The sequence below is a fragment of the Talpa europaea genome (genome assembly GCF_964194135.1).
Source record: "Talpa europaea genome assembly, chromosome: 15".
Classification (NCBI taxonomy): Eukaryota; Metazoa; Chordata; class Mammalia; order Eulipotyphla; family Talpidae; genus Talpa; species Talpa europaea.
The window spans coordinates 12,898,465-12,925,358 of record NC_140083.1 but is presented as its reverse complement, the minus strand read 5'-3'; the positions used below and the strand labels follow the sequence as shown (position 1 = coordinate 12,925,358).

The following is a 26,894-nucleotide window of genomic DNA, read 5'->3' as shown; positions in this document are numbered from 1 at the left end:
AGACCAGTTCAGAGCTGCTCAACATACCAGTTTTCAGTGTGTTGGTTAAACAGTTCCTGGTCAGTGTGCTATCTTCATGCCACAATACGAGTGTTGGACTGGATGTCTCTTCTTCAGGCCAAGCCGGCTGAGCATCACCTTGTCTCTGTGATGCTGTTTTAAAATGCTCAGTGAATGCTGAGGTAGATGATTCTCAAATGAAGATTTTCTATACCCTGATTCGATCGGGACTAGCTTCTTTCTGTATCCTCCTCCTGGGAAACAGCTTTCTCTTAAGTGCAATTAGCTAAACAATGACAGTCAGAAAATTAATCTTAATGCTCTGTGTTGACAAAAGACAAAGTACATTAAACTTTCTTTCTGAATCTCCTATGACCTCAATCATTTCCATTATACATTACAGCATTATACATTAAAAAAAAAAAAAAAACCACAACAAAAAACAGACAGCAAATAAGTCTTCATCATCCCTCCCCCGAAACAAAACCAACACTAATTTTGTTTGGCTTTGTAGGGTCACTAAGCCTAGGTATGAGCCCATAAGATCGTTAAACTCACCAGGATTAAAATTATTTTGGCCCAAACTTCAGTTTTTAAAAAGACCTATGGCTACAGATTTCCACAGTCATCACCAAGCATATTTTTTTCCAAGCTGTCTATTTGTCAAGTCTTTCTGTGGAACTGGCTCTGCACAGCCATTAAGACACTGTCGGGTTTGAAAATGACTACCTATGTAATATAGAATTCTTAAAAAAAAAAAAAAACAAAAAACAAAAAAAACCTATATTAAAATCCTATCACCATTTCCCCCCAATCCCGAATTTATAAGTGGGTTATAATGCAAGTTTATTTGTAAATTAGCAGTTTAGAACTTGAACACTTCTTTCTCATAGAAAGAGTTGGCCGTGCTTTATCTGATATAGAAAACCTGACCACCATCATAATAAAGTTTCAATGAGAAAAAAATAAATGTGTTCTTCATGATTTTAATGGGGACCCCACTAACACTAGTCCATCTTGAGGTAGAAGCAAAGCTCTGTTCAAGCGTAAGTCACTATAAGCAAGGTGTGGAACAGAGGAAGAGGCAGACTGGGCTGGCTTGTTTGTGAGTGTGGTAGAGGTTAAGAAATTTGATTCAAGTAAGTGGAGAATAGGGTGGCAGAGAGGACAGGGGATTTATTTTCCTCCTCTGTTCTCACTCTCCTGCCTCCCAGACTCCTGTTCTCTGCAACAAATGCCACAGATGACGTGCTGATCCTTTAGAGCTTTTCAGTTTTAGTTTAAAGTCTGCAAATTAACCACGGAGTTCCAAGTTAAAAAAAAAAAAAAACAAAAAACACTGATAGTGGATTTATAAGACAGATGAATAAAAAAGGCTATTATGTTTGCTGGCTGAATACTTCGAAATATTGACATAGGAGCTATAAGCCAATGGCAGAAATTTACTTATTGTAAACTTTTTTGTCTAAAAGAACCAGATTCTAATGTACCAAGGAATACTGTTTTATATCCATATGAAATATTGGAAACTTACCTGCTCAGCAAAAAATGAGAAAATTGTAAACATAATCAATGTTGCTAGTACACAATGGGTCCAAAACTTCAGTTTGTCTCGATACGCCCTCCTGTTCAGAGATGAAAGCAAACAGGTCACCCTGCGTACAGTTTCACTGTCATCAGTGAGTTATTAATACACTAGCTTAGCAGAGACAAAGTCTAAAACTCAGCCCTGAAGGCTATTTTAAAATGTTAATATAATACACATTTCCAACATGAAGTGCATTTTTACAAAGAAATGAGAACAAATAACACATTAAAGAAGTTTCATCATTCTAAAACACACACACACACACAAGAACTCACCATTCCTGCAGTTCATGCATATGAAGGAAACGGTTTCGATACTCTCTTGGCAGCTCAAATTGGGATGGTATGGGGAACATGGATTCATAGAAGTCCCTGAGAACAGCTTTCACTGTCTGGGCATCTTTATGATTATGGTCAATGTTGTCATTCAGGCAAACAAACTTCCTGGAAATGGCAGAAACCAGTCACTGGTTTATCATAAGAATTATCCTGATCTAACAAAACAAGAACTATGGATCCCAAGTATATTTTAAGTGTGCTTATGTCCCAAGTTGTTATATCTGCTGATAGAATTCTATATATAATAATATATAGAGAGGTATATGTATTATACCTCTCTATAGATTTACAGATAAAATGATATATTGATCTATATATTTACAGATAAAATGATGTAATATCTGAGATTTACTTAACAATAATCAGGAAGTAATAGAGGAGTGGGTATATTTAGATGAAACAAGAGAAATCATAAGTTATTCCTTATTTAAGTTGAGTGATGGGCTGTAAAAGTTCATTATTCTATCTATTCTAAACTCAAGGACTTCTTTCAATAAAGGATACCCAAGAGATAGGTCAATCAAATACAATGAATGCACCTATTAGATGGTATTATTTATAATCTATGTTAATTTCTTGGATGTGTGTTAACCATCTTGTGGAATAAAGGAGAGTGACTTTATTTTAGAAGAGGTGCTAAAAAAAAAAAAAAATAGGGTAATAATAGTGTATTCAGATTTCCCCAGATGCTTCCAAATGCCCTTTGAAAGCTATTATGTTTTTAATACAATCAAGGATTATGGAAACTTGAACTTTTATTCATCCCCACAGGAATAACTGAAGCTTTCTAGGCCAATGTTAACATTTGTGGTGGCATTTCTTTTTTCTTCAGAAACTAGACTGAACTTAACTTTGAATTATGAAGACAAATCTAATCACCAAAACAATTTCTTTGGGAGTCTGTTTTAGAAAGGGTGGGCAAGGTGGGCTGTATGACTGCCTTCCACCTCGCTGAACAGCTCTCATCTCCCAACTTTCAGACGTCTACCCTGACTGTACAGGGACCATCTCAATGCACTGCTCTAGCTTCACTTCAAACACTACAATTTCCATCTGTGCCCAACAGAAAGAAGTCACTCCCTTCTATCTACTCCTGTTGTCTTTTGTTTATGCTCATTTGCATGATTAAAGATAATTTTAAAGTTCTGGCAGTTCTCTGTGCTTTACGCTCCATTTTGCTGGGTTTTTTTTTTTTTTTTTTTTTTGCTAAATGTGCTCTTCAAAAATGAAGTTTATTACCAGTAAAAAACAGTACCTGGGGTTTTTTCTTATATCATCCAACTGGCCAACCACATGAGAAACGTTGGTACGAATCATTTTAAAAGCAATTTCTTCTTCTCCCATGATTTCAAACCTAATTATCAAAACATATTTAAAGGAATTAAAAACTCATGTGAATGTTGAAACAAGATTTCAATAAGAAAAGCGTATTATAAAATTTGAACAGACACAAGAGCCTCGCAATGACTGAATCTTTCAATATTACTAAAGGAACTAGTCTTACATAAATTTGAAAGAACGCTTCATAGGTAAACTATTGTAAAATCAGGAAAATAAGCCAGACTTAAAATAATCTTAAACTAATCAAACAGAAGCATATCTACTACTTACCTATATTTGTTTTTGTCCTTATATGCTTTATGGATTTTATCAGTTACTGGTTTACAGTTGGTAACCAGGCTCTTAGTGACTGGTGGCTGTGAGGAAATACAGACATTACATCAAAGTCAAGAATAGGGTGAGGTGAGCACAGCCTTCACTTCAGGCACAAACTTAAAAGGGTGCCCAAGGCTCAGTAGCAAGATGAATACTTTAATGCAGTATTCTAAAAACACATATTGGCATACGACGGCCCAAGGGTTAACTGCCTATTTTAGTAAATAAAGTCTTATTTTAATTACACATTACTACACACAAACAGTCATGTTATAATTTTTTCAGAAAGAAAATTTCTATCGTAAACTATACTGAAATGGGCTATTTGATACTCATTGAGCTAAACTGTGAATTATTATAGTCTATTTAGAGAACACTTTAACTTCTATGTGATTCCATACATAGGTTGCAGTAGAGTCTGTGCAATCACTAATGTGATCCTACAACACATTAACTGCAGTAATGAAGCCAACACCCTGGCTAAGAGCTCTGTCAAGTAATGTTAACTACTGCGGCCAGTATAACTAGTCCTCATGCTCTCAAAAGTTTATTTGGGGCCTCCCTGATAGTCTAGGGGTTAAGTCTCAGCACTGTCACAATTACAGCCTGAGTTTGATCTCCAGACAGGGAGCTGACACACATGGCACAGCAGACCTCTCCTTTTTCATCCTCTGCTCCCCTTAAACAGTTTATTTCATGGATCCACCTGATCTGCTCCCTACTCTGTCTCTAGTGAACCCTCTCACCCCCCGCATGTCTGGCCTACCCCAGCTCTTCTATGCAGAAAAAAAAAAAAAGTTTATTTGCATTAGCCTCAAGAGTAATATAATCATTAGTAAAGCAGCCTTTACTTAATCTTTAGTATTTAAAGGCCATGTTGATTCTAAATCTCAGGCCAGAAATTTGGCAAACACTAAAATCTTATTCTGCTCATTTTCTTTTCAAAAGAAAACTACAAATCCCTCTGTAATCTATTCAGGCCTGTAACAGAGCAAGATGGGTAATTTTTTTCTAAGTGTACATCATCTTCCTTAGAAAAGAACACACTTCTGCACATTCTGTATAGTGGGGGTTGAGTCACAAGCCCAGCACACTTTCTCCTTTCTATTTTCCCTAGCCTAATTGTATTCTCTAAGCATTTGTCCATATGTGAGTAAAAATTAACCATAAGCATCATATTAGTGGATATGATTAGTAGACAATGGCTGTATTATGCTCTTGTTTCATGAATTTTAGATGCATTTTTTTTTTTATTTTATTTTCACTTCACTGAAACTGGCATGTACCTTACAACTAACGGTCTCCCAATCACTTTAGCCAACTGACACTCCAATGTAGTTGTGTGTGAATCACCTGCTGCCACCACTGGTAAGATTTAAAAGTGCCAGCATCAAGCAATTTTACTTTGACGAAAGATGTTACTCTGTCTGATGAACATCTCCTTGGTTTTGTTTAACCTCAGGATTGTTCTCCCAGGCCAATGAGAATGTGTCGGGGTTATCATTGGTCATTCTTAGCGAATAGGATGTGAACAGAAATAAAGCAACTAATCTCAGCTTAACACCTACTGGGGGAGAAAAAAGGTATTCCAATGAAAGGTACAAGTGATCTGGGTCATCTGTGCTACTACTTTCCAGCAAAGACATGTAAACATAGACCCTGCTTCCAGTTTTTGAAGTGCTCTACAGAAATGATATAAATAACATCTAATAAGAATATACTTTCCATTTACAAAAAAGTGCCCATGCCACTTACCAGATTGGGATCATAGTATGCTTCCTGAGTTGGTGGAATGTTGTGTAGTTGAGTGATATTAGGAGGAAGCATTTTTGAGCAATTTATTAACATGTGTTCGAGACCTGTTAAATCCTAGCAAAGAAAAATAAGAGGTGCTTAAACCTATGTGCATTGTAAGTAATGATTGTGGTTATTAAAATAAAAATTATGTGACAGTCTCCAAAAATTATTTAAATACTGCCTTCAAATAGCCTGACCACACGATTCTTAGACAAACCCTAACAAAGAACAGGATGTTCCAGGGGCCCAACAGTGTGTGCCCTGCACCTAGATTCATCTTGGCACTCACTGCTGAGGAGTTTCCTACTCCTGGGACCATAGGATGCTAGGCTAGAGGGGACAGTGCTGACATCTCCAGCCAGCTAAACACAAAGCCCGTAAATGGACTTGTCACAAGATGGTCCAAAAGAACAGGTGTGGTCTGGCTCTTTTCTGAATAACACTGTAATAATCCCTACTAAAACCCTAAAAAAAAAAAAAAAATCCCATAAAATACAAAACCTGAAGTTAGATTTTAATACTCGCACTGAAAATGGACTAGTTGTGAACAGCCTGATTAAACATTAAGAAATACTTATACTTGCATTAGCTATTAAATGGGAATAGCAGGGAAACAGAAATTGTAGGGGAAAAGATAAAGTATCACATGGTTTAGGGGGGAAAAATATAGCACCTGTAAACTTAAAGGCAGGTCATGAATTCTGGTTGCCAGTGTTCGGATTTCTCTGTCAGATAAGACACCAGATTGGTCTGTATCAACTTCATCGAAAACTTGAGATATGTTCAGTGGCTGAACTGCACTCATGAGATAGTAAAAATAAGAGAAGGCAAACTGCATATCCTCAGAATGGCGCACTTTGTGGAAGGACGTCTTATCAAATTCTTCAGGGAACCTGTCCAAATATAATACATAATGAGCTCTGGATATTCAAAATATACCCAGTACCTAATGTTTGTGGGGTCAGAATCTTTTTTCTCCCCATTTACTTCAATGATATCTTCACATATTAGATACCCCATATTAGAGACATCAATTTAAAGCACAGCCCAGATACAAATCTCAAGCGGCCTCGGCTATGAGCACATGGAGACTTACATATCCTGCAGTTCTTGCATAACTATTCGGTCAATCATGTGAGGCATGTGTGCAGGAACTTTCCGAGATGTGAATCCAAACTTGCTGTTTAGAATCTTATTGACATATCGGAGGGAATCTGCAAACGTATCTTTTAGTTGCCTCCCAGTGTATTTGCTATCAGTGAAGTATGCCAATTGTGTCTTCAATGACTCTTCTTCCTGAATAGAGAATTCCACATAGCACAGCATTACATTGAGTGCACAAGTGTACTTTGTGAACAAGAGATAAAGGTGTGCTTTTATGTAATGAGCTGGTGGCTAGTCACTAACTGTACATGAGGGGCAAGTGAAATAGGCACCAAGGTCACTTAAGTATCCTGAGAGCAGGACAAAAATGAACTTCAATGACATTATCACCAACATTGGCTTGACAGCAACGTCTGGGTGATGGAAGTTTATTTATGGGGTCTTCTTTGAGATTTCCCAAGTCAACTCAATTCAACCTTTAGAAAATTTTTAAGTAAAATTTGATGGTACCTTCAATTTTTGTTTCCACTGGTGACATCAAAGCAAGAAATAACTTGAGTTTTGAATTCAAGGTCTAGAATTCAAAATTGCTTTCACAATGTAATAGTGTTAATATTATAAGATGTAAAGAGTCCTAGCAAAACCACTAAGAGGCAAAATTGAATAGGCAAAGAATGTGAACACATTATACAGATGGAGTATTTTGCTACTCAAACTGTTCAAAATGTAAATAGATTGGTATTAACTTGTGTTGGTCAGCTTGTGGGGAAACAAGGACTCTTGTGTAATGTTAGAGGAAGTATTAAGAGGTGCAACATTTTATAAGGACTCAGTCAAATTTCATATGCTCCAGTCCCTCCCTTTAACCCAGCAGTTCCCCCTACAGGAATAAAAACTTCCTCAAGAGTAAGATATATGTACAAGAATACTTATTGCAACACTCTTTGAAACTGCAAAACACTATAATCTGTAGGTGTTAAGAGAACAGTGGCAGTGACCATGGCAGTTTACCCACGTATTATTGTAGTAGATCAGAAGAGTACTGTCTTGCATTCTACAGAAAAATACTGGAAGGATACCCACCAAACAGTGGATAGTATTAGTTCAACTAGAGAGATCAAGGAAGGAAAGCAGGAAATTTTTTTCTCTTTTAACTGTTTCTTTTGGGGGGGATTTTTTTTTTTTTTTGCATTGCTTGCAATTTTTCCACTGGCCTATAATGCCTTTTTAATTAAAAAAAGAGAAAGTGAGAAAATAAACCTATACAAGAATTCTGCAGTCTTTCATTCAACAATTAGTAAATGCCTACCACGCCAGATACAAGGTAGTTCCTGAAGACACTGAGAATAAATCCACCACTTCCCTCCCTTCTTTCCCAGCCAAACACTGGGCTCTGTTTCCTTCACTGTCTGCTCTAGCCAGAGACCGCTGGATCTTCTTAAACTATCAACTCTGACCCATCCTTCAAAGGTCAGCTTCCTTCAGAAGTTTATCCCAGTTACTACTAGGCAAAGATAAGAGATTTTTCCCTGTGGGCTCCTTGTTCACACCTCAACAGAGATACTTATCACAAGTGACAATTATCTGCTGACATATCTGTCCTCCTAACTTGCTCTTTGTGTCTTCCATGGTCTACTCTTCTGGCATCCCTGGCAGTGAGCAAGGTAACAGCTCTTGGGGACATACAAATGACACCAGGCATGTGGTGGCCAGGGCACGGGAGGAAGAGCGTTCCAACTGAGGCCTGGCTCACGCTGCCTTGCTGGTGTGCCATTTGGTAAGCTTATGAACTTCTCTGCACCTCCATAAAGCCAGGAAAATATCAGCTCTGAGGGCACAATGTAAGCAAAGGCATTTTTTAAAACTCATAACACAAGATAAGATACCATCCCTGTCCTACCATTCAGGATTTGCCTCAGGCTGAATCCCTTACTTAATCATACCTAAACAGTAACATGAGGGGCCCTCCCTGGTGGCACCGCACTATGAAGCAATCCACAGCCTCGGCAGCACAAGTTCAATCCCCAGCCGGCTAGGGAGCAACCCACATGGAGCAGCAGACCTCTCCTGTCTCGCCGCTGTTCCCCTCAGCAGTGTATTTCGGTCAGTCTGCCTGTTCTGTTCCTCACTCTGTCTCTGGTGAATCCTCTCAAACCCTGCATCTCTGGCCTGTACCCCAGCTCTTGTATGCATAAATAATCAATCTTTAAAAAAGAAAAAAAACAGTAACATGAGGATAACAACAGCAGATCCCCTTATGAAGTATTTTTATGGCTAACGGTTGCTGGGCCAGTTAAAAGAAAGGGTAGCAGAGAAGTATTTCATTCTGTGGCTGCCTCAGGGAAGGGCTGAATGAACAGGAGCTGTTATTACAATTTACAAGGTTATTTGTTTTCCTGAGCATGGGAAGAAATAAGGCTGGATAGAACTTACATCAAGAAGATCTTGGAAATACTTTTTTTTCTCCCATGGCAAAAAGCCCAGGTAGCCGTCCACATAATGTTGCAGTTTTCTTCCAGGTAATGCTTCATTAACACCTATGTGACTTCTAACATTTTCCTCCATTCTGTTTTTCTTTTGTTCTTCCCCTGTGACTTTCTTTTCATTTGTTATGGGCTTTTCCAGGGGGTCAATCAGAGATGAGAGCTGCTCTCGTAATACACTTGCGCCTCTGAGCTTTTGGGTCTGAGAGTCCAGGCGTGGGTTCTGACTGCGGGGGTGGCCATCCGCTGCTGGGGAAGTCATCCTTTGTGATCTTTTAGATATTCCTAAGCTGTCTGGCAAGTTGCTTTTGTGAACCCGTTTTTCCAGCGGGGTCTCCAAACTGCCATTTCTTTGATCTGTTACTATAGCTTGATAGATTTTCATTTCACTTCCCGGTAACTTCATCAGGAAAGACCTCAGCAAGGCCGCCTTGGACACATTGTACCCCTTCATGGTGATGTCCCCAGCTTCGAGCTGCAGATCCAAGTTGTTAAGACTCAACTGGACCTCTTTTGGAAGGAGGGAAATATTTACCAGGGGAATTTTCACCTCCTCCTGGAACCTTCCCGTTGTATTCACATTGTGTCTCCTAACCTTCGGGAAGCGCTTTTCTTCAGGAATATCCTCAAACAGGACTTCTACCTCTGGAAGCATTGTGGGGCTACCCAAACTTGGGGGAGACTTTTGGGTTGTGGAATTCAGTTTCGGTTCCTCTCTTGTGTCCACCTCTATTGCTATCTGGATTTTGAACTCTTCGTTGTTTGCTTTTTGAAGTGTGAGGTTAAAGTGTATTGTGGTGGCATTCATTCCACTGTGCATTATGAGGTGGACAGTTTTCCACTTATTGGCAATAGAAGCATGTCGAATGATTGGATTATCACTATAGGTGCCTTCGATTCCTCTTTTGGCTATTTCTGCAAAGCTGAAATAAGGTAGGCATTCACCTTTTGGAATAATATAGTGAGTCTGGTTTGGGAGAAGAGTTACTTTATATAATTCATGAAAATGATCTAGAGAAAAAAACACAAACACGACTTTTAAAAACTAGGCATTCCCCCCAATTCCATTTTCCTTTCATTCTTGGGGTTTGAGTTTCCTAAGAGTGACTTTAAATAACAAAATAATCAAAACCTTAATGTAATCAGAAATTTTTAACACAAGAGCTCCCTTGGGTAGGCTCCTTTTACTACCTGGGGCAATCACAACTATCAACAGGGAGGCCAACTTCAACACACTTCAGAGACACAGTGTGATTCTTGGCAGCAAATTCTAATGGTTGACTTCCAATTTTCATTCATTTGAAAAAACACAACTTTCTGCCAAAACAACCTCTCTTAATAAGTGATCAATGAGTATTAAATAAGCTATCAATCCAATTAGAAACACCCTAGAGATTTATCAGTCTCCTTTTATTGTTTCCAAATTCAAGCTTCACCATATATTTTAAACAAAGGTCACTTTGCTGAGTCAAAAAAATCTTCCCTACAGCAGTAACAGAAAAAGACACAGTTTAGTATCTATTGTTTTCTAAAAATCTGTGTCCTCCTCTTACTTCTAACTCACAATCAGTTTGAATGCTAGGCTGGGAAAGTGATACGCAGAGAATAATTTAAAAAAAAAAAATCCTTTCTACTTATCAAGGATTTTTACTCCCCTATTCTTAATATGTTTCCAGAGCAATAAATATACCTTGCCCGCAGTCACCAGCATCAAACCCACAGGACAAGACATTGCAGGCTTGGTCACAGAACTTATCAGCGAGCCAGGAGTTTGCACATCCTTGGTTACAGTAAGAGACACTGTTGATTCCGCCACCGAATTGCCAGGGCTGTCCGACTCCAATGCTCCCGGTGCCTACACCTCCTGCGATATAGCGACTCCCTCCACTATTACCTGCAGCGGGGCAAGGAAGACAGAACCTCACTGTGACCTTGAAAAAGACGGTTCTTCATTTCTTAATAGCATTTTCAAGAGTGATGCCAGAATTTCAGTCAGAAAAAGATCACTCCATTCTCTGGCATATGACTTTGCATAGCTTAAGAAGAAAACAAACTGAAAGGGTCGGGGGAGGCATCATTTCACAGTGGGCTGGGCAGGAGATGACCAGGCTTGGTACTGACTAGATGTGAACCCTAGAAGTACAATTAGGTTCCCTTGTAATGCCATTGTCCATAGGTTCTTCAGAAATGCAACTCTGAGTCAAACTGATATTTAACAAACTCACAGTAAGTACATTGGCTGGGATGATTACAATGAAAAAAGGTCTTATAAACTTTATAAATTGGAAGGCAGAAAGTGTGAAAACTTGCTAATTTCAAATGTTCAAATTTGATTATGTAAGAAAGGGAGGAGACAGGCTGAGCCGGTGTTTATTTCTTTCACATCTCCTTGGCACTTGCTGACCTCTGGTGACCTGCGCTGAGAGTCACCGGCCACCCCATCAGGGCCAGTCAGAGGGATGTCTTGTTCTGAGGCTCACATACGTAAGCTATTTCTGATTTTCATATTTTGAATAGCAAGAAAAGGCACCTGCAAGTACAGGCCAACACTGGGAAATGCCTGCAGTGGCTAAGGTGAGTGAACTGGCCATGTGGTGGTTTCCCCTGCATGGAGTCTCTGGAGTGCTGAGAGAATGACACCTGAGCAACACTTCCCGGTCACTGTGCATGTTCGGTGACGATGAGGAACGAGAGGTTCCCTGAATGAGAGCAAACCTCCCTTGCACACACCCTTACCCGAGCAATCACCACCATCCCAGTCACAGGCTGAGTTATTACAAGCCTTGTCACAATAGCCGTCTTTAATCCAGGAGCCAGGGCAGCCCTCAGCACAGTTGGGCACGGGCCATGTCAAATAAACCTATGATAAAAACAGAAGGAAAATGAAACACTTTTAAAACTCTCGTTAGGGTTCTTTAAAAAGTACAGAACTCAAGTCTCTAGAACATATTAACATTCTCCATGGGCTGTCTGCCTTCAAGGGGCACATTCTGCTTCAGGCTAGCCTGCCCCTGTCATTTTCGAAGTCCTGCTCTGGTGACCATTCTCACAAAGCACATTTACTCTTTCTTTTCCATTACTCAAGGAGAGTAGGTAAGCCCTCACTCAGCTCTGGATTAGCCTCTTACAGTCTTATAATCTATTTTAAATAAAATAGCAACACTTTGGACTCATTAGTGTGCCAGAGCAGGTGCGAAGTATACCACACAAGTTACTGCTTTTCCATGACAATGTCAGTAATGCCAGTTTTGTGTATTTATGCATGACCTCATCTCAAGGCTGAGAACAGCAGCAGATGAGCTTCGAATCGTCATCTCCACATTTTAGGTCCTGAGATAAATTCAGCACCGCATGTTGAGGGGAAAGCCACATGTTCTCTACCCCGTGTGACACCCCCCCCCACCCCCCGCTTTCAGAGGCTCCATGCCTTTGCATGTTCTGCTTGGAATGTGTTTCTTCATTTAATTAGCTCTTCCTTACTCTGCAAGTTCACTTCCATTCAGATGCATGTTCTTCCCTCTCCCCTCTGATCTCAACCTCCTGTGCTCCCTCTCTAAGCACTCAGGGCACAGCTGCTGGCACAGCAATCACTGTGCACAGTCAGACCATGTGTCTCCACTGTCAAGACACAGCTTAGCTCTGCATCCAGCAGTCCAACACACAGGAGGCACCTGACCAGGGGAGCGGGGCATGTGCACCCTGGAGGAGCAGGGACAGCCACAGAAGTAGCATCGTTGTGCAATGTACATGATGGCTGCGGTGCTCTGTGACTTATAAACCTAAGGGTGTAGGTCTCCAGCTTACCACTGAACTCTCCTAACATCGCTAAGGGTCATCTTATCTCCCCCACACTGCAGACAGGAAGCAGAGGCCAAGTCATTGCCCAGGACTGTCCCACACAGCTGGTTTCCATAACTGTACTCACAACCACCTCTCCATCCCGCCTCTAAAATCCAGAGTGAGACAGACTGCCTTCAATGAACTTTCATCCATGCCCCAGCCCCCACCACCCCCAACCATCTCGTTCATCCCCTTGACCCTTTCTCCTCCCCATCATCCATGTCTTTAAGCAGAAAATTGAGTCAACTTTCTAACTTGCTGACACGGCAACCATGACTTGGGGTTTCATGGTGATCTTACTTTTTTTCTATCGCTGCTGTAGAAAATGTAGAGTCAGGAAAATGACTGGGTTCTGAGCATCTGAGAATACAGGCAGCAAGAACTACTATTCCTTTACTCCTCACTTCACTGTCCTGAACAGAGCACTCAAAAATACACATTTGATCAAACTTGCATTTGCATAAAGCATTGTATCTGATGATTTCCTGATTTACCATTTATAATGTCTAAATGATGACTGAGCTAGGTACTCACCTTTTGACCTTTGGAATGACTGTAAAAATCATCCGGCCAGACATCCTTCCCAAACATGACGTCATCATTCAGGTAAATAAACTTCTGGGACAACCCTTCGATGCGATGGATGTGACTTTCAATAGCAGGGGAACTAAAGGTAGGTAAGTGGCTCAAATTTTGAAAGATATCCTTTTAACAGAAAAAAAAAAAAAAACAGAGTGGATAAGCATTTTTTTTGTTTGTTTATTCTTGGTTTTAGAAAAAAGGGAAGGAGATGGACGGCAGGATTTAAGAAAGGTAGAAGCAGAGGTGAGGAAGGTAAGGTGGATGAAATGAGGGATAAATAACTGAAAAGTGGAAGACAGGAAAGGAGGCCACAGCCTGGGGGGGCTGCAGAGCGCGCACCTGGTGTGTCACTATTGTCACGCGGGGATTGTCCAGGTTCAGCCAGGACGGAATCTGCCCGTTGGTGACAATGAAAATATTTCGGACCCACGGCGCGTGCCGCTCGATGGACCGCAGGGAGTACCGCAGCTCTTCGTTATCTTCAAAACGGCTGGGAGACACGTCTTCATCCTGCTTCGACTGAGAAAAGCATTTGGCGTGAAGAAGCACCGAGTGGTACCTCCTTCTCCTGCCTGTCCCCTCTGTCCCATCCACCAGGGGCCCGGGCCGACTTGGACAGACCGAGTCCTGCTTTTTAAACATTAGACAAAATGCAAAAGCCTCATCCATGTTTAAAACAACACAGGCACATGGCATTTCTATAACACACTATTTAGAAAAGGTTCTTGAATCTGATTCTAGGTCACGTCAATTGATGTTAACCAAAGGCAGTGACTGAAAAATTAGGAAAAGTTCCTCTTTGTAAATCTAGTGACCTATATACATTATTAACCGTGTAGATATCCCCACCACCCACTTGTGTTTTAAAAGAATACTTGCATCCCCTACCTGGCTGATGGCACTCAGATCCCATAATAAATATGCAGGACTGATGGTCAGTTCTTTCCCATCTATGGTCATGTTCTTCTTAGTCTGCTTACTCAGTTCCTGGAAATCTTTGGGGTTATTCAATTTTAGAAGTGCCACACTGGCTTCTGAATACAACTGCAACTGTAAAATAACAAGAGGGGTTTACAAGTGGAAAAACTGAGATACCTTTAAATTCTCAAGTTTAATCTCAGTACATATATATATATTATATACATATATGTGTGAACATATATATGCCCAACATGTTATATATATAAACTAAAGATTAAAATATTTATATACATATATTTACACATACACTAGCAAGACAATATTACCAAAAAAAAAAAAAAAAAGTCTATGGGTTAACTATGGAGAGCTGTGTGGAGATTTCTGGACCTACTAAACATAGAGCTTCCATATGATCCAGCAATTCCACTCCTAGGTATTTACCCAAAGGACACAGAAACATCAATTCCAAAGGGCACCTGCACCCCTATGTTTATAGCAGCACTGTTTACAATAGCTAAGCTTTGGAAACAGCCCAAATGCCCAAAAATAGATGACTGGATCAAGAAGATGTGGTACATATATACCATGGAATATTACTCAGCATTCAAAAAAGATAAACACATGCAATTTGCAGCAACATGAATGGCGCTGGAAGGGATCATGCTCAGCGAAATAAGCCAGAAAGAAAAAGAAAAATACCGGATGGTCTCACTCATAGCAGGAATCTAGAAAACTTAAATAAGGGACCAGGAAAATGAATAACTATAAGAAAGTGAAAATCAAAATCAACAAAAAACTATGAACCAGAGACATTTTTTGGGGGGTGGGGGGCGGGAGGGGAGGGATTGGGGTCAGGATGGGGGGTTTGCAATTGTATGGGGGAATATAAAAATAAAATTTATTACTTAAAAAAAAAAAAGTCTATGGGTTAGACATATTTCCTAAAGGAATGGGTAGAGGGAGTGGTAGCCATGGATACAAGGCATCTCAGGCCCCATCTGAAAGCGGCAGCTACTGATCCACGCCCCAGATATCCTGAGACCAGATTCCCTGGTATTATATGAAATGCCCCAATTTTCAGTGCTGGCTCAAATATATTTGATTGTCATCCATTCAAAGAAAACATATCTGGTCACCTGTTGGTGACCTTTGTTCTAGAACATTATCAGTGTGGGGGGGAAACAACCCTGTGAAGTGAGTTTGCTGGAACTGGTGGAGCTCACAGCCCGCTGGTGGAGTGTCTGAGTAGCTTTTCTGCCCCCACCTAAGAGTAGGTTTGTTGAAGTGCTTCCACAGGAAGGGATGGCTCCATAGGAAGCACTTGGAAACAAAGCTTCTGAAGCAACCACAAATCTAGACAAGAACATCACAAACATCAAGTTTTATAAAAGGCTTCCCCCGCCCCCCATCTCACCAGACTCCATACCACCCTTGATTCATTTTAAGCACTAACCCTGTATCAATTTCCTATTTTAAAAAAGCTTTCTGAGCTTAGAAAGAGGAAAGGGCTGGAAATCACTAATCTAGAACTACAGCAAAATCCTTCTGCTGAACTGCCTCTTTCAACAAAACCTCCAGCCTTCTTTCTTAATTTATAAAAACAGAAGCGAACCCAATTATTAAGGGCTCATTCTGAGCACTTGTATTTGCTACATGACTATACTTAGCCCAACTATACTTCCTCAAAGTTTTCTGCATTTATGGAGGCCAAAAACTAGAGACTGGAGCTAGAATTTCATTTACATCACTTCCCCTTATTCTGTAGGTCATTATGTATAATGTAGGTCATTATGTATATTCTGTAGGTCATTATGTATATTCTGTAGGTCATTATATGTAATGACCTACCACAAAGTGTACACATGTGTGTTGTCCTCCTGATTATTTCCCTTCACTGGGACGGTGCTGGCATACACTAAGCACCCACTGCTGACTACTGTCACTGCAGTTACCCTGCCTCGCAGTTACCCTGCCCTCCCAGTGTGGAGGGCGGGGAAGGAGGCTGGCTATGCAGGGAGAATATTGGAAGATGCCTACAGCCGCTCCCTGCTCCCTCCCTACTCCCACAGCACCTCTGAGGCTCCCTGGACAGCAAAAAGCACTATTCTAGAGTAAACAAGTGTAGCACTTTAATATTCTAATTCAATTTGAAATTTATGGGGAAAATACCTCTATCTTAACCAAACTGCTTTTATTCTGAGAAACGATCTTGACACTTCACAGACATCTTCATAATGCAACTAATCAATAACAGGAAGACAGATGACACAAGTTTGAGAATATGTATGAAAAAGATTTTCTTTGCTGAAATAATCAGTTATCAGAAAAGGGTGCCCTCTCTAGCCACGAGGGGGCACCCCAGATCTGGACATCTTAATTACTCTTAAAAACCTGGAATTTTTTTTTTTTTTTTAAAGAAGATTTATTTATTTATGCATACAAGGGCTGGAGTGTATGCCAGAGGCGAGGGAGGGTTTTTGATGATTTCATAATGCACACATCCTAAGGTGGTCAAGTAAACATTCATTTGGTTATGAGAAATTCATTCAAATTTGCTAAAGGAACTATGGTGATAAAATTATAGAGCCAGTTGGAAAGACTATCCATGGAGATAACGCATTTCTATTTTACTGTCAGGCTTCATTCCAATAACCTGAAAGATAGGGCTAAACCCTATTCAGGGTGACATCATTCCAGAATCAGTTGTTATTGCCAGTAACTATTAATATGGGGTGGGAAAAAGAACAAATACATGCTTGGTATGGACAGAAGGGTATAATGATACATTGTTCCTCACACAGATGGCTGCAGATTTTCAACTATAATCCAGGAATTTACAACCATGCAACACAGACCAATTTTGCCATCTAAAATAAACCAGCCTCTTAAAACTATGCTGTAAACATAGAAGCCCTTCTTCCATCCAGAATAACCCTAATCTCACACGAAAACAGTTACTGTAGGGGAACCAGTTCCTGGCTTTGTAGCCAAAAGTGAAAACCAAAGGAAAAAAGAAGGATTCAATGGTTAGTTAGTGCAAGCAGGAAATATGGTGCCCTTCACTGTGCTGCTTCTTATTCTGGCTAGGGAACACTGTAATCGCACTGCCGCAACATTTCCCTTTACCATCCGAGACACTGAACTTAGCTGCTGTTCCAACAGCCACAGCTTTTCTTCTCGCTCATTCCCTCAAGCATTTCTTGAGACAGGTCCCAAGGTAATTAATTCAGACACAAAGGTGAACACACAGCACCTGAGACATGCAAGGCTGGAAGAGGGCCTCTGGGACAGAACCGAGCCCTAGGTGGCTCTGGGGCCACCAGCCTTGTCCAGGAGGAGCCCAGGAATGCAAAAAGGCTCAGCTGTTCAGGTCCTGAAGTTTAGCACTTAACAGCTCTTTCCTCCCACATGCCTCAAAGTACCTCAAACATTACACACTCAGACTGAGCTCAGGGTCCCCTTCCTTCCTTCCTTTCTTCTTCTCCCCATGAAGCTCTGAGTGCAGTTAATGCCAACAGCTAGTGTGTCACCAGGTTGTGTTGAGGGGCTCTCTCACATGTTTCTGGAACCATTCTCATCTTTGGCACGCCTGCTGAGGTACACATGGAACTCGACTGGCTAGCTGGACTATGGCAGAAGTGACCAAACAGGTTTTCCTGCCTCCAGCCAACCTCTTATCCAATCTCTACCTGCTACACCTTTCCCTAATACGTTCCTAACAAAAAGATCGGGTCCTCTTCCTCCTCCTGAAGAGGCTTCTGGCCTCCAGGATCAAGTCCAGGTTCCCTTGCAGATCTTCTCAATCAGGCCTCAACTTCAGCACCAGCAAAATCCCTGACAGGGCTCTGGGTTCCAGAACAATGGCCTTTGTTCTCTGAAACACGGCTGACTTGCAAGCCTCCGGTCCACTCCTCGGCCTGGGATGGCCTCCCCTCACCTTTCTCTGCTGGGAGAACAGCTGCTCTGTTCAGGGCCCAGCTAAAATGCTTCCTTTTCTGCAGAGCCTTCGTGGCCCCCAGCACACCTATAGCCCATGGCACTCTGCGTAAGTGTAGTTATTTGGAAGTGATCACAACCCCAAATTCTTTAAGTGTTTTAGTCACTCAGTGATCCTTAGCACACCATGGGCATTTAATAAACACTATCTAAATGGACAGGGAGTCCAGAGATAGGAAATTCCCTTTTCGGAGCCCTCATAATAACACCAGGAAGTGAGACGTGAGCAAAGTCACTTGAAGAACTGGGTTCCAAAGCTGACATCTTCTTTCTCATTTTCTCGCCATACTCTTAAAAACCAGGGGTCCTAATGCCTGAAATTGATGATAAGTGTTGGAATCGTGAAAGTGGCCTGCAATGAATGTTGACGGAGAATCAGCTGGACCCCCCCAGGAGCACTGGCTTCCAGAGCCGGGGCTGGGAACCCAGACAAATCTCCCCCGGGGAGGGGAAGACCTGCTGATACTTCTTGTTCAAGGCTCAGGCCACGTTGCCTCAGGCTGCGTGTGGAGAGCCGGGCCTTCTGCTCTCCTGAGAGTTGGCTGAACTCTGAGCATGATGGGCCGCGACAGCAGGGCCCTGCATTATGTGAGACATGCTGTGCTGACTGCTCTGTCTCCTATGCTCTTACCAGTTTTATTTTCGAAGAAAGGTTTTCTGGCAATTTTGTTTTCAGCTGATTTGTTTCCTTGAAAGTAGGTGGAAATCCACTCAGGAAAGTCAAGTCTTGCATTAGCACCAATCCTGGGACTTCTTTATCTGTTGTCTAAAATAAGATGGGGAAAGGAACACACAAGTCACTTTCCACAGCATCAGGCTGGTGAAAACTTACAGCTGAGAACACTTACAATGCTCTATTGCATCATGCAAGGTTCAAAAATAAAGATTACTTAAGTCAACATTCATTAATGCTAGTAAGCTAGCCTGAGGGAAAAAGTAAACATTAAAAACTCAATCTCAAAAAAAAAAAAAAGCAATAAAAAGTGCATACACACACACACACATACACATACCCTTCTCAAGATACATTTGCTGAGTTACTCTTATTTTCTTGTAGTCTGCTGCAAAAATACAAATAAGTTCAAAGTAACATACCAAGTAACCCCTCCAAACTGTCTGTTTGCTGTTTCCTTTGGACACTCCACCGTGGGCATCTTCAACTATCATAAAGAATACAATAAAGAAGCACATTTTTAATGAAGGCTGTTTGGCAGGAGAGCAAACAAAGCATCTTGAGGGCTGTCAAAGTAATGTATACCCCCACATGGTCTCAAAAACACATAGTTGGGGGGGAGACAAAAATAACCCACCCAAAAGAAGGGAACCAGGTAAACACAAAAATAACCCACCCAAAAGAAGGGAACCTGTTAAAGTTTGTAGGAGGGAGGAGAGATTCAAGTGGGCGGCAGACGTGTGGAATGCTGCACTGGAGCAGTCACATTTAAGTTGTATCTCAAAGAAGGAAGTGACAGTCACAAAAATGTTTAATAAAACATATTTTTAATAAAAACAAATAATTGCTTGGCTAGAGTCAAACATTTGGGAGTGGTGAATACTAGGAAAGAGTCCCTCCCAAGAATCCTGAGATGCATCATCATCAGTGCTGAACAGAGCACATTAAGCTGAGGGGAGGTGTGAAGTGACACAGCCCAACTGGGAGTGCTGCCACTGACATTCAGGGAGCCAGGGAAACAGAAGGGGGCAGAAGGCTGCATTCTCATCTTCACAATGGCCCCAGAAAGCAAGCTCTGCACACGATAGCTTGGCAAGATGGTCATCAACCCTAGCAAGAGTCTCAAAGGCACCATGAAAATACGTATGTGAGCACTGGGAACAAGCCGTCACAGAGTGCCATTGATCTTTAAACATGCTAAGACTGTGAGTTCACTGTAAATTAATTTATCAGATGCACACCTCTCTGTCTTTGTGTCTTTCTCCCCACTGATCCACACCAGTAGACCAGAGAACTCTAACAGATGCGATGCATTTATCCAATCTCAGCAAGGTAGCTAACCATTTCTCATGACATCTTGGTGGAACAGAGACATACAGGCTAGATCTCAAGTTCAGTGAATTATAAACAATTCCAACTGGAAAGTATGGATGATAAAGCTGCAATTACCCTAGAGAGAGGTTTCCGAATTGGTAGCAGTATTATTCTTGGTAACAGATTAAGGGTTTCCCCAGTTTTCTTACTACTGAGCAATGAGTCAAATCTAGCAAAATAATATCTCCTACAAAGGTAAAACATATTCTACAAAGAAGACATTCAGACTGCAAATAGGCACGTGAAAAAATGTTCACCATCATTCATTATTAGAGAAATGCACATCAAGACCACAATGAGACACCATTTCACACCTCTGAGAATGGCCCATATCAAACAGGCCAGAAACAACAAATGCTAGCCAGGATGTAGAGAAAAGAGAACCCTCCAATATTGCTGATGGGAATGCAAATTGGTCAGCTCTATGGAAAGCAGTATGGACATGTCTTAACATTAATGGATTGCCCATTCAATCCAGTAATTTCACTCCTCAGCATGTACCCCCAAAATTCAAAAACACTAATTTGAAAGGAAACTTGCACTCCCATGTTTACTGCAGTGCAATTTACTATAGCTCAATTATGGAAATAACCTAAATGCCCCCAACAGATGAGTACATCAAGATATGGCATACACAATACATATTACTCAGCAGTCAAAAAAGATAAAATCAAGCCACCTGCTATAACACGGATGGAGCTCGCAGGAACAGTGCTAAGGAAAAAAGTCAGAAGGAGAAAGACAAATACCAGATGGTGTCACTTTACATGTGGAATATAAAGTAAGTAAATTAAGTCATATAAAGACTAGCCTAGAAACTAACCCTTGATAGGTGACTACGGAACCAAAGGGGTAATGACAGATGGAGGGAAGCACATGGACTATGGTGGTGGGCTATGGGTGAGTGGTGCTGGGCGTGCTATGGTACCCACTATGGTACTACCTGATGGGGGTTTCCAAGCATTACCTCAATTAAAAATAAAAAATAAAAGTGCGCTTAGTCCAAAGATAGAGTGAATTGTCAGAGGAGGAAATTTACTTTCAATACCTCAAAGGGTTAGATAAGCTTTACTGGAAAAACCACTTTGCTGAGGAAATCTGGGTCTAGGCTACAGGGCTGGATTATATAACTGCTGAAGTGTGATCCAATTGATAACAGTCTAAGACACAAGAAAAGTGGCCAGAAATAACATATTTCAAAAGTAAAAGAAAAGTCAACAGATCTCAATGATTAACTGAAAAAGCTTAAATGAGGTCAATGAAACAACAAATATGGCTACACATTTTTCATCTACATCAGGGGCTGGCAATCAATGGACAAAATCCAGCCACTGCCTGTTAGGTCTTTAAGCTAAGAACAGTTTGTGAAAAATATAAGCTCCATGAAGGCAGGAACATGGCCTTTTTTGTTCTCTGTTATTCCCTGATACCCCCAAAAAACAACCAATTTAGAGTAACAAATCTTTCCTGAATCAATGAATATAATAAGTAAGGCAGTCAAACAGAAATCCAACTGGGAAATCAAAACAGGGTTTAGAAGGCTATAGTTCAATACAGATTTTATTCATGTTGAAACTTATGTAAGTCTTTACTGTATTACAACAGCAGAGAAAAACCCAAGATTCTCTCATTGGACACTATAATGTCCAATTATTGGGTGATATATTACCAGAATCCCTAAATTTCAGGAAACAGTAACAATCACTTAACAAAGCTAAATTCAGTCAAACAATAAACCAGTTAATTTATTATAATTCATCAAAGATTATCCCATAACTTTTCCTATATATTCAAAATATAACTAAAGAAAAAAAAATAACTGTACAGAATAGTTGAGGAATAGATCCACAGTGTGCAAGGAGAGTTAGAATTTGCTTTCAAATTACAGACACCTTGCTAAGGCCCATGATGCGAGCTGTATGTTAGACATTATCCAGGACACAAATGGGTTGAGTGATAAGGTATCTGCTTGACAGAGAAAGTAGATAAGAACACCAGAAACTCCTGTGCAAGCCTAAGTTGTGAGTTAGGTTACAAGTACTATAGGACAGTAGAAACGTTAAAATCACTATGAATATTCTAGGCCAGGATCTTTGTGAAGGAGATAGCCCTTGAGATGGGGCTGGAAAGGAGCTGGGCTACAAGAGGGAACAACATTGGGAAGACAGTGACAGCTCTGAGGAGGTGAGGAGAGAAGGGACACTGAGAACCGGTGACCAGAGTTAAGGCAATCAAAGCTGGACACCAGGAAGAGGGGGTTGTATCTATGTGAAAAACAAGTACACACTACTCAACCACATCATTCTCTTCCAAAAGGGAGGGAAATGTAGGATCAGGGCTCTCTGATTCATTTATAGCTGCATGCTGGACAGACTGCAGAACTCTAGGAAAGCAGAAGAGCGAGGAGACAATTGCTGGAGCCCGTGTGAAGGAATTCAGCTTGATGCAGCAGAAATGGGGTGAGTAAGAGAGGTAAAAACCTAAGAATCATTTACAAAAAACAAAAGCAAGTAACAGAATGAGGTTAATTATTAGTTATGGAGGTAAAAAGAAAGAACAGGTCAAAGATGGGTCCAAAGATTTCAGCGGGGATGTGTAACACAGACAGAAGGGGAACTCACAGCAGGACCCAGTGTTACAGAGGGAACATGTCAGTTTTCACTTTACAGGAGTGAACGACACAGAGCCCCCAGGCAGAGAGCTTCAGCACAGAAGAAGACAAACAGAGAAGAGGCAAGAAAAGTGGAGATGTCGGCACGAGGCACGAGGCCCCGCAGCTCAGTGACCAAACGAAAGGATGGGATCTCCAAGATGTGGGTGCAGCTTGATGACAGGAATTACAATCTGAATTCGACTGACTGGTCAAATGAACAGTATAACAGTATAATCAGATGTTTCCGTCGTAAAGTAGGACTGTTCCAGGTCTGTTCTGTCCAAACTGCAGAAAACAACTTTCTGGGGAGTTATCAGGGGAAAGAGTAACCCAGAGTCAAGAGAATACAGTAAACGTAAGATCGAAGGTCCTGATCACAGCACAGAAGAGCATTCGTATTAGAGTAAATTATTTGCAATCCCTTCCTGAGGTCAGGGCTGAGAAACAAGAAGTTCTTTTGCTTGTGTTTGTATGTTTTTAATTTATCAAGCATTTCTTAAAGCAGAATCATTTTTGTCCATTCAGAATTCTGTTTAAACAGCCACTCATCCATAGTTAGAAATATCCATTAGTGGGCCTCCCTGGTGGTGCAGGGGTTAAGTCTCAGTGCTAACATGACAACAGCCTGAGTTCGATCCCCTGGCTGGGGAGTTGATCCACATAGGGCACAGGAGACCTCTCCTGTTTCACCCGCTGCTCTCCTCAGCAGTGTATTTCAGTCAATCCTCCTGTTCTTCTCCTACCTCTATCTCTGGTGAATCCTCTCACCCTTGCACCTCGGGCCGATACCCCAGTTTTTCTATCTATCTATCAATCAATCAATCTTTAAGAAAACAAAAAAAGAAACATCCATCAGAACTTACCATTCTTGGTACTGTCAAAAACCACCACTGAGACATTAGTAGAAGGGTTTTTTGGTTTTGCAACATTGAATATGTCACTGGCGGAATGAAAAGAAGGGTAGTGGGCAGGCAGGTCCTTCAGCGTAATGTTGGCTGGCAGGGCTGGGTCCAGGACAAGCATCGGCACCCTGATGCAGTGCGTGAGCAGGCACTCCAGCTGCTTCTCACTGGAAAGAGACACCCACATGCTCACGTCTACACTCCTGAAGAGTGACCCACACTGACAGACCTGCTAGGGCACTAAGCTTCCCAGATACTTTTCTAGAGCCTAAAAGAAATCATACCATTAATAAACCAGGAATTGTACTTCAAAGAATAAAAATTGTCACAACTTAGCAAGTAGGGTATAAAATGATTCTAAAAGTGACTCTAGATATAGAAATTTCAAATCCCTAGTAATAAAAAAGAGTGCCACCAAAATTTACTAATTCAATGGTATATAAGAAATTAAGCACTTCATTATTACAAAATATTTATAATAGTGAAAATACTGATGTGCCCAACATTTAGTAAAGTATAGAAGGTTAGTTCATAATTGAAAGGAATGAAGTGTGAAAATAATTTTGCAACAGAAATATTGTCTGGCTATGTTTACATAGCTTATAACTATAAAAACATGTATGAAAAGGGAATAATAAAAATGATCACAGTTCTTGAATGAAGGCTGAAAAACATGTTTGTTCTTTTCAATGCCCCCCCTTTCTGTACTGCTACATCATTGCTTTAAGTCATTTAAAAGTAACCGTATTAACAATAAAATATTCAATAATAAGAATACCTAATTAACATAAAGATATGATTAGGAAGCACTTCTGGCTGTCAAACCCCCTCAGGACCATTTCTAAGAAGAACTCTTGCCTCAAGTCTAACGGTTAAGTGGGGAAGGGGCTGTCTCCCCCTGTAAAGGGGACAGTCCTACCTATGAGAGTCAGGTAGGACTCAAATCGGAACTCAACCCTTTCAGAATTACACAGCTTTGATTAGCTACCACCTGAATAATCAGTTTTTAATCAACTATGCCTTCGGAATTGCAAACTTTCACATCCAGTGGATGTATTTAATTTGGGGGTCAAAAAATAGCATAAGAGGTATTGAACAAGAGCAATGGAGTATACGTAAAATATTGCGTATCTAGCAAAAGCAAGGGAGAACATGGAATTTCATTTTATTCCTCAATAAAAGGAAAATAAAAGTGCTTACCTCTTCTTAGTTGGTTCTGTTGTATTCTTTCCAAGGATTTCTCTAGTGAAAGCAAATATATTTCAGTATATATATACATGGACTGTGCTAGCCTTAAATGTGAATAAGAGGAGACTTACAACATTGATTTTCTTGGTTACTCCACTGGAACTTACTAGTAGGTTAGGAAATAATTAAAATGCTTATAGCATTGAAGATATATAATAAATTATCTTTCACTGAAATATAATTGAAAAACAATATCATGTGTTCTATGGTAACTATGACAGTTTATCAAAATATGTTTACATTTTTCTACTAAAATATGATATCAGGCTGTCAAAGTCATTTTCATGCATGGGGAAGGTCTTATATTCTCTACGACAGACAGAAAGTCAATTTGTTACAGTATTACGTGGCTAGTGACCCAAATGGAACGCACCCAAAACATTTGTAAACAGGAGAATGGGGTAATTCTCGGCAAATCCTCCTGAGGAATCAGAGGTGGAGTCACAGCATTGCCCTCATTCTGACGACTCTCCAGAAGCCCATTGAATCTTTCCCAGATAAAGTATATAAAATGGTCAAAAGTACATCATTAAAAAAATTTACAATGTTTCTAGCTCCATGGTATACTATTTGATATTTAAAAGGGGGGCAAACAATGGGAATATATTTCTTAGTGCCTTTGTCAAATAGAAAAAATATATGTCTCTAGGTCTATTTTATTTTTCAAGGGAAAAATGGGTCTGATGGTGAAGCTCTTTTGCATAATAAAACCTATTTCATAAAGATATTATGCAGGGACTGAGACTGAGTGAGCAGGAAGCCAAGGGCCCCTCGACCCTTACGCCCCTTAAGACATCACTACAGTGTCAAGGTGATAAAATGGCTACCTGACAAAGCAAGACCAGGATCTCCCCAAAGTGGCTGCTGACATCTTGTCCTGGCATGAGTCTGAAGATCAGATTTTTGTTTGGATAGCATTGTAAACATCACCTTATCCTTCTGAAATGGGCTGTTGGTTGCACTCAGAGAATGTGTTGTGGGTTTTGTTTCTGGAATATCGGCTTTACCTCATTGCTTTCTGCTCCTCCTCCATCTGTTCTCTCACTTGCTGTAGCTCCTTCAGTAGTTCAAGATCGGTGCCATTCACCCAGGTGTAAACCACATCGATTGGCATGGGCAAGCAGAGCCTAGGATAAACCCACAAGTCCCCCAGCTTAGATGTGTTCTTCCATTATTTGAGAGCAAGAGCATAGTAGAGTTGAAATTTTGAGGTTATGAAAAAAAAAAATTAATGAGAAGATCATCTGACCAAGGCATCTATCTGTCACAGGATCGTCTGCTTTCAAACTGGAGCTGGGGGACTAATATTCATTGAGAACTTTCTTTGAGCTGTGCTATGAGCATACTTTATGCGGTGTGCATGTGATCCTTACATCAGCAGTGGAGGCTGCTGTCACTCCACTTTTGAGATTGTGGGAGCCTTGGAAGATCATTTTGAACTGCTTCAAGTCCAGGTTAGCAAGTGAACAAGCTAGGATACAAATGCAGCCAAACTGAGGGGGAAAATTAAGAGGCTAAACCCAATTACCAAGAAAGAGTTAGCAAACAGCTTACGATGAAGACCCAGCCCTCTTATTTAATGCTGCACCCTTCCCCTTCCTACTGCCCCCAAGACTGACAATGCTTCTTGCCCTAGTTTTCTTTCTTCCTTTTTTTTTTTTTTTTTTTCACAGCACTTATCACTTCTCTATCACATTAGATAATTAACTTGTTACCTACCTGGGTAATTAGGTGTCCCT

General features: G+C 40.7%; 1 protein-coding gene across 3 annotated transcripts in view; it reads right to left on the bottom strand.

Moving 5' to 3' along the window:
• Window positions 1–208: 208 nt before the first annotated feature.
• Window positions 209–26,894, bottom strand: part of GNPTAB (N-acetylglucosamine-1-phosphate transferase subunits alpha and beta) — a gene marked incomplete at both ends in the record, with an annotated part of 50,349 nt that continues 23,663 nt past the window's right edge. For 2 of the 3 annotated variants that reach the window (XM_084255785.1, XM_084255786.1), the window contains 19 exons: window positions 209–286; window positions 1,535–1,625; window positions 1,864–2,031; window positions 3,182–3,280; window positions 3,538–3,623; window positions 5,338–5,451; window positions 6,053–6,272; window positions 6,476–6,675; window positions 8,917–9,977; window positions 10,657–10,860; window positions 11,703–11,826; window positions 13,341–13,511; window positions 13,728–13,907; window positions 14,277–14,438; window positions 18,937–19,071; window positions 19,401–19,465; window positions 23,869–24,074; window positions 25,108–25,149; window positions 26,163–26,282. In XM_084255785.1, the coding sequence (XP_084111911.1) occupies window positions 209–286; window positions 1,535–1,625; window positions 1,864–2,031; window positions 3,182–3,280; window positions 3,538–3,623; window positions 5,338–5,451; window positions 6,053–6,272; window positions 6,476–6,675; window positions 8,917–9,977; window positions 10,657–10,860; window positions 11,703–11,826; window positions 13,341–13,511; window positions 13,728–13,907; window positions 14,277–14,438; window positions 18,937–19,071; window positions 19,401–19,465; window positions 23,869–24,074; window positions 25,108–25,149; window positions 26,163–26,282 (3,526 nt within the window). The remainder of the gene's footprint in view (window positions 287–1,534; window positions 1,626–1,863; window positions 2,032–3,181; window positions 3,281–3,537; window positions 3,624–5,337; window positions 5,452–6,052; window positions 6,273–6,475; window positions 6,676–8,916; window positions 9,978–10,656; window positions 10,861–11,702; window positions 11,827–13,340; window positions 13,512–13,727; window positions 13,908–14,276; window positions 14,439–18,936; window positions 19,072–19,400; window positions 19,466–23,868; window positions 24,075–25,107; window positions 25,150–26,162; window positions 26,283–26,894) is intronic. The other variant, XM_084255787.1, reaches the window with a different exon arrangement.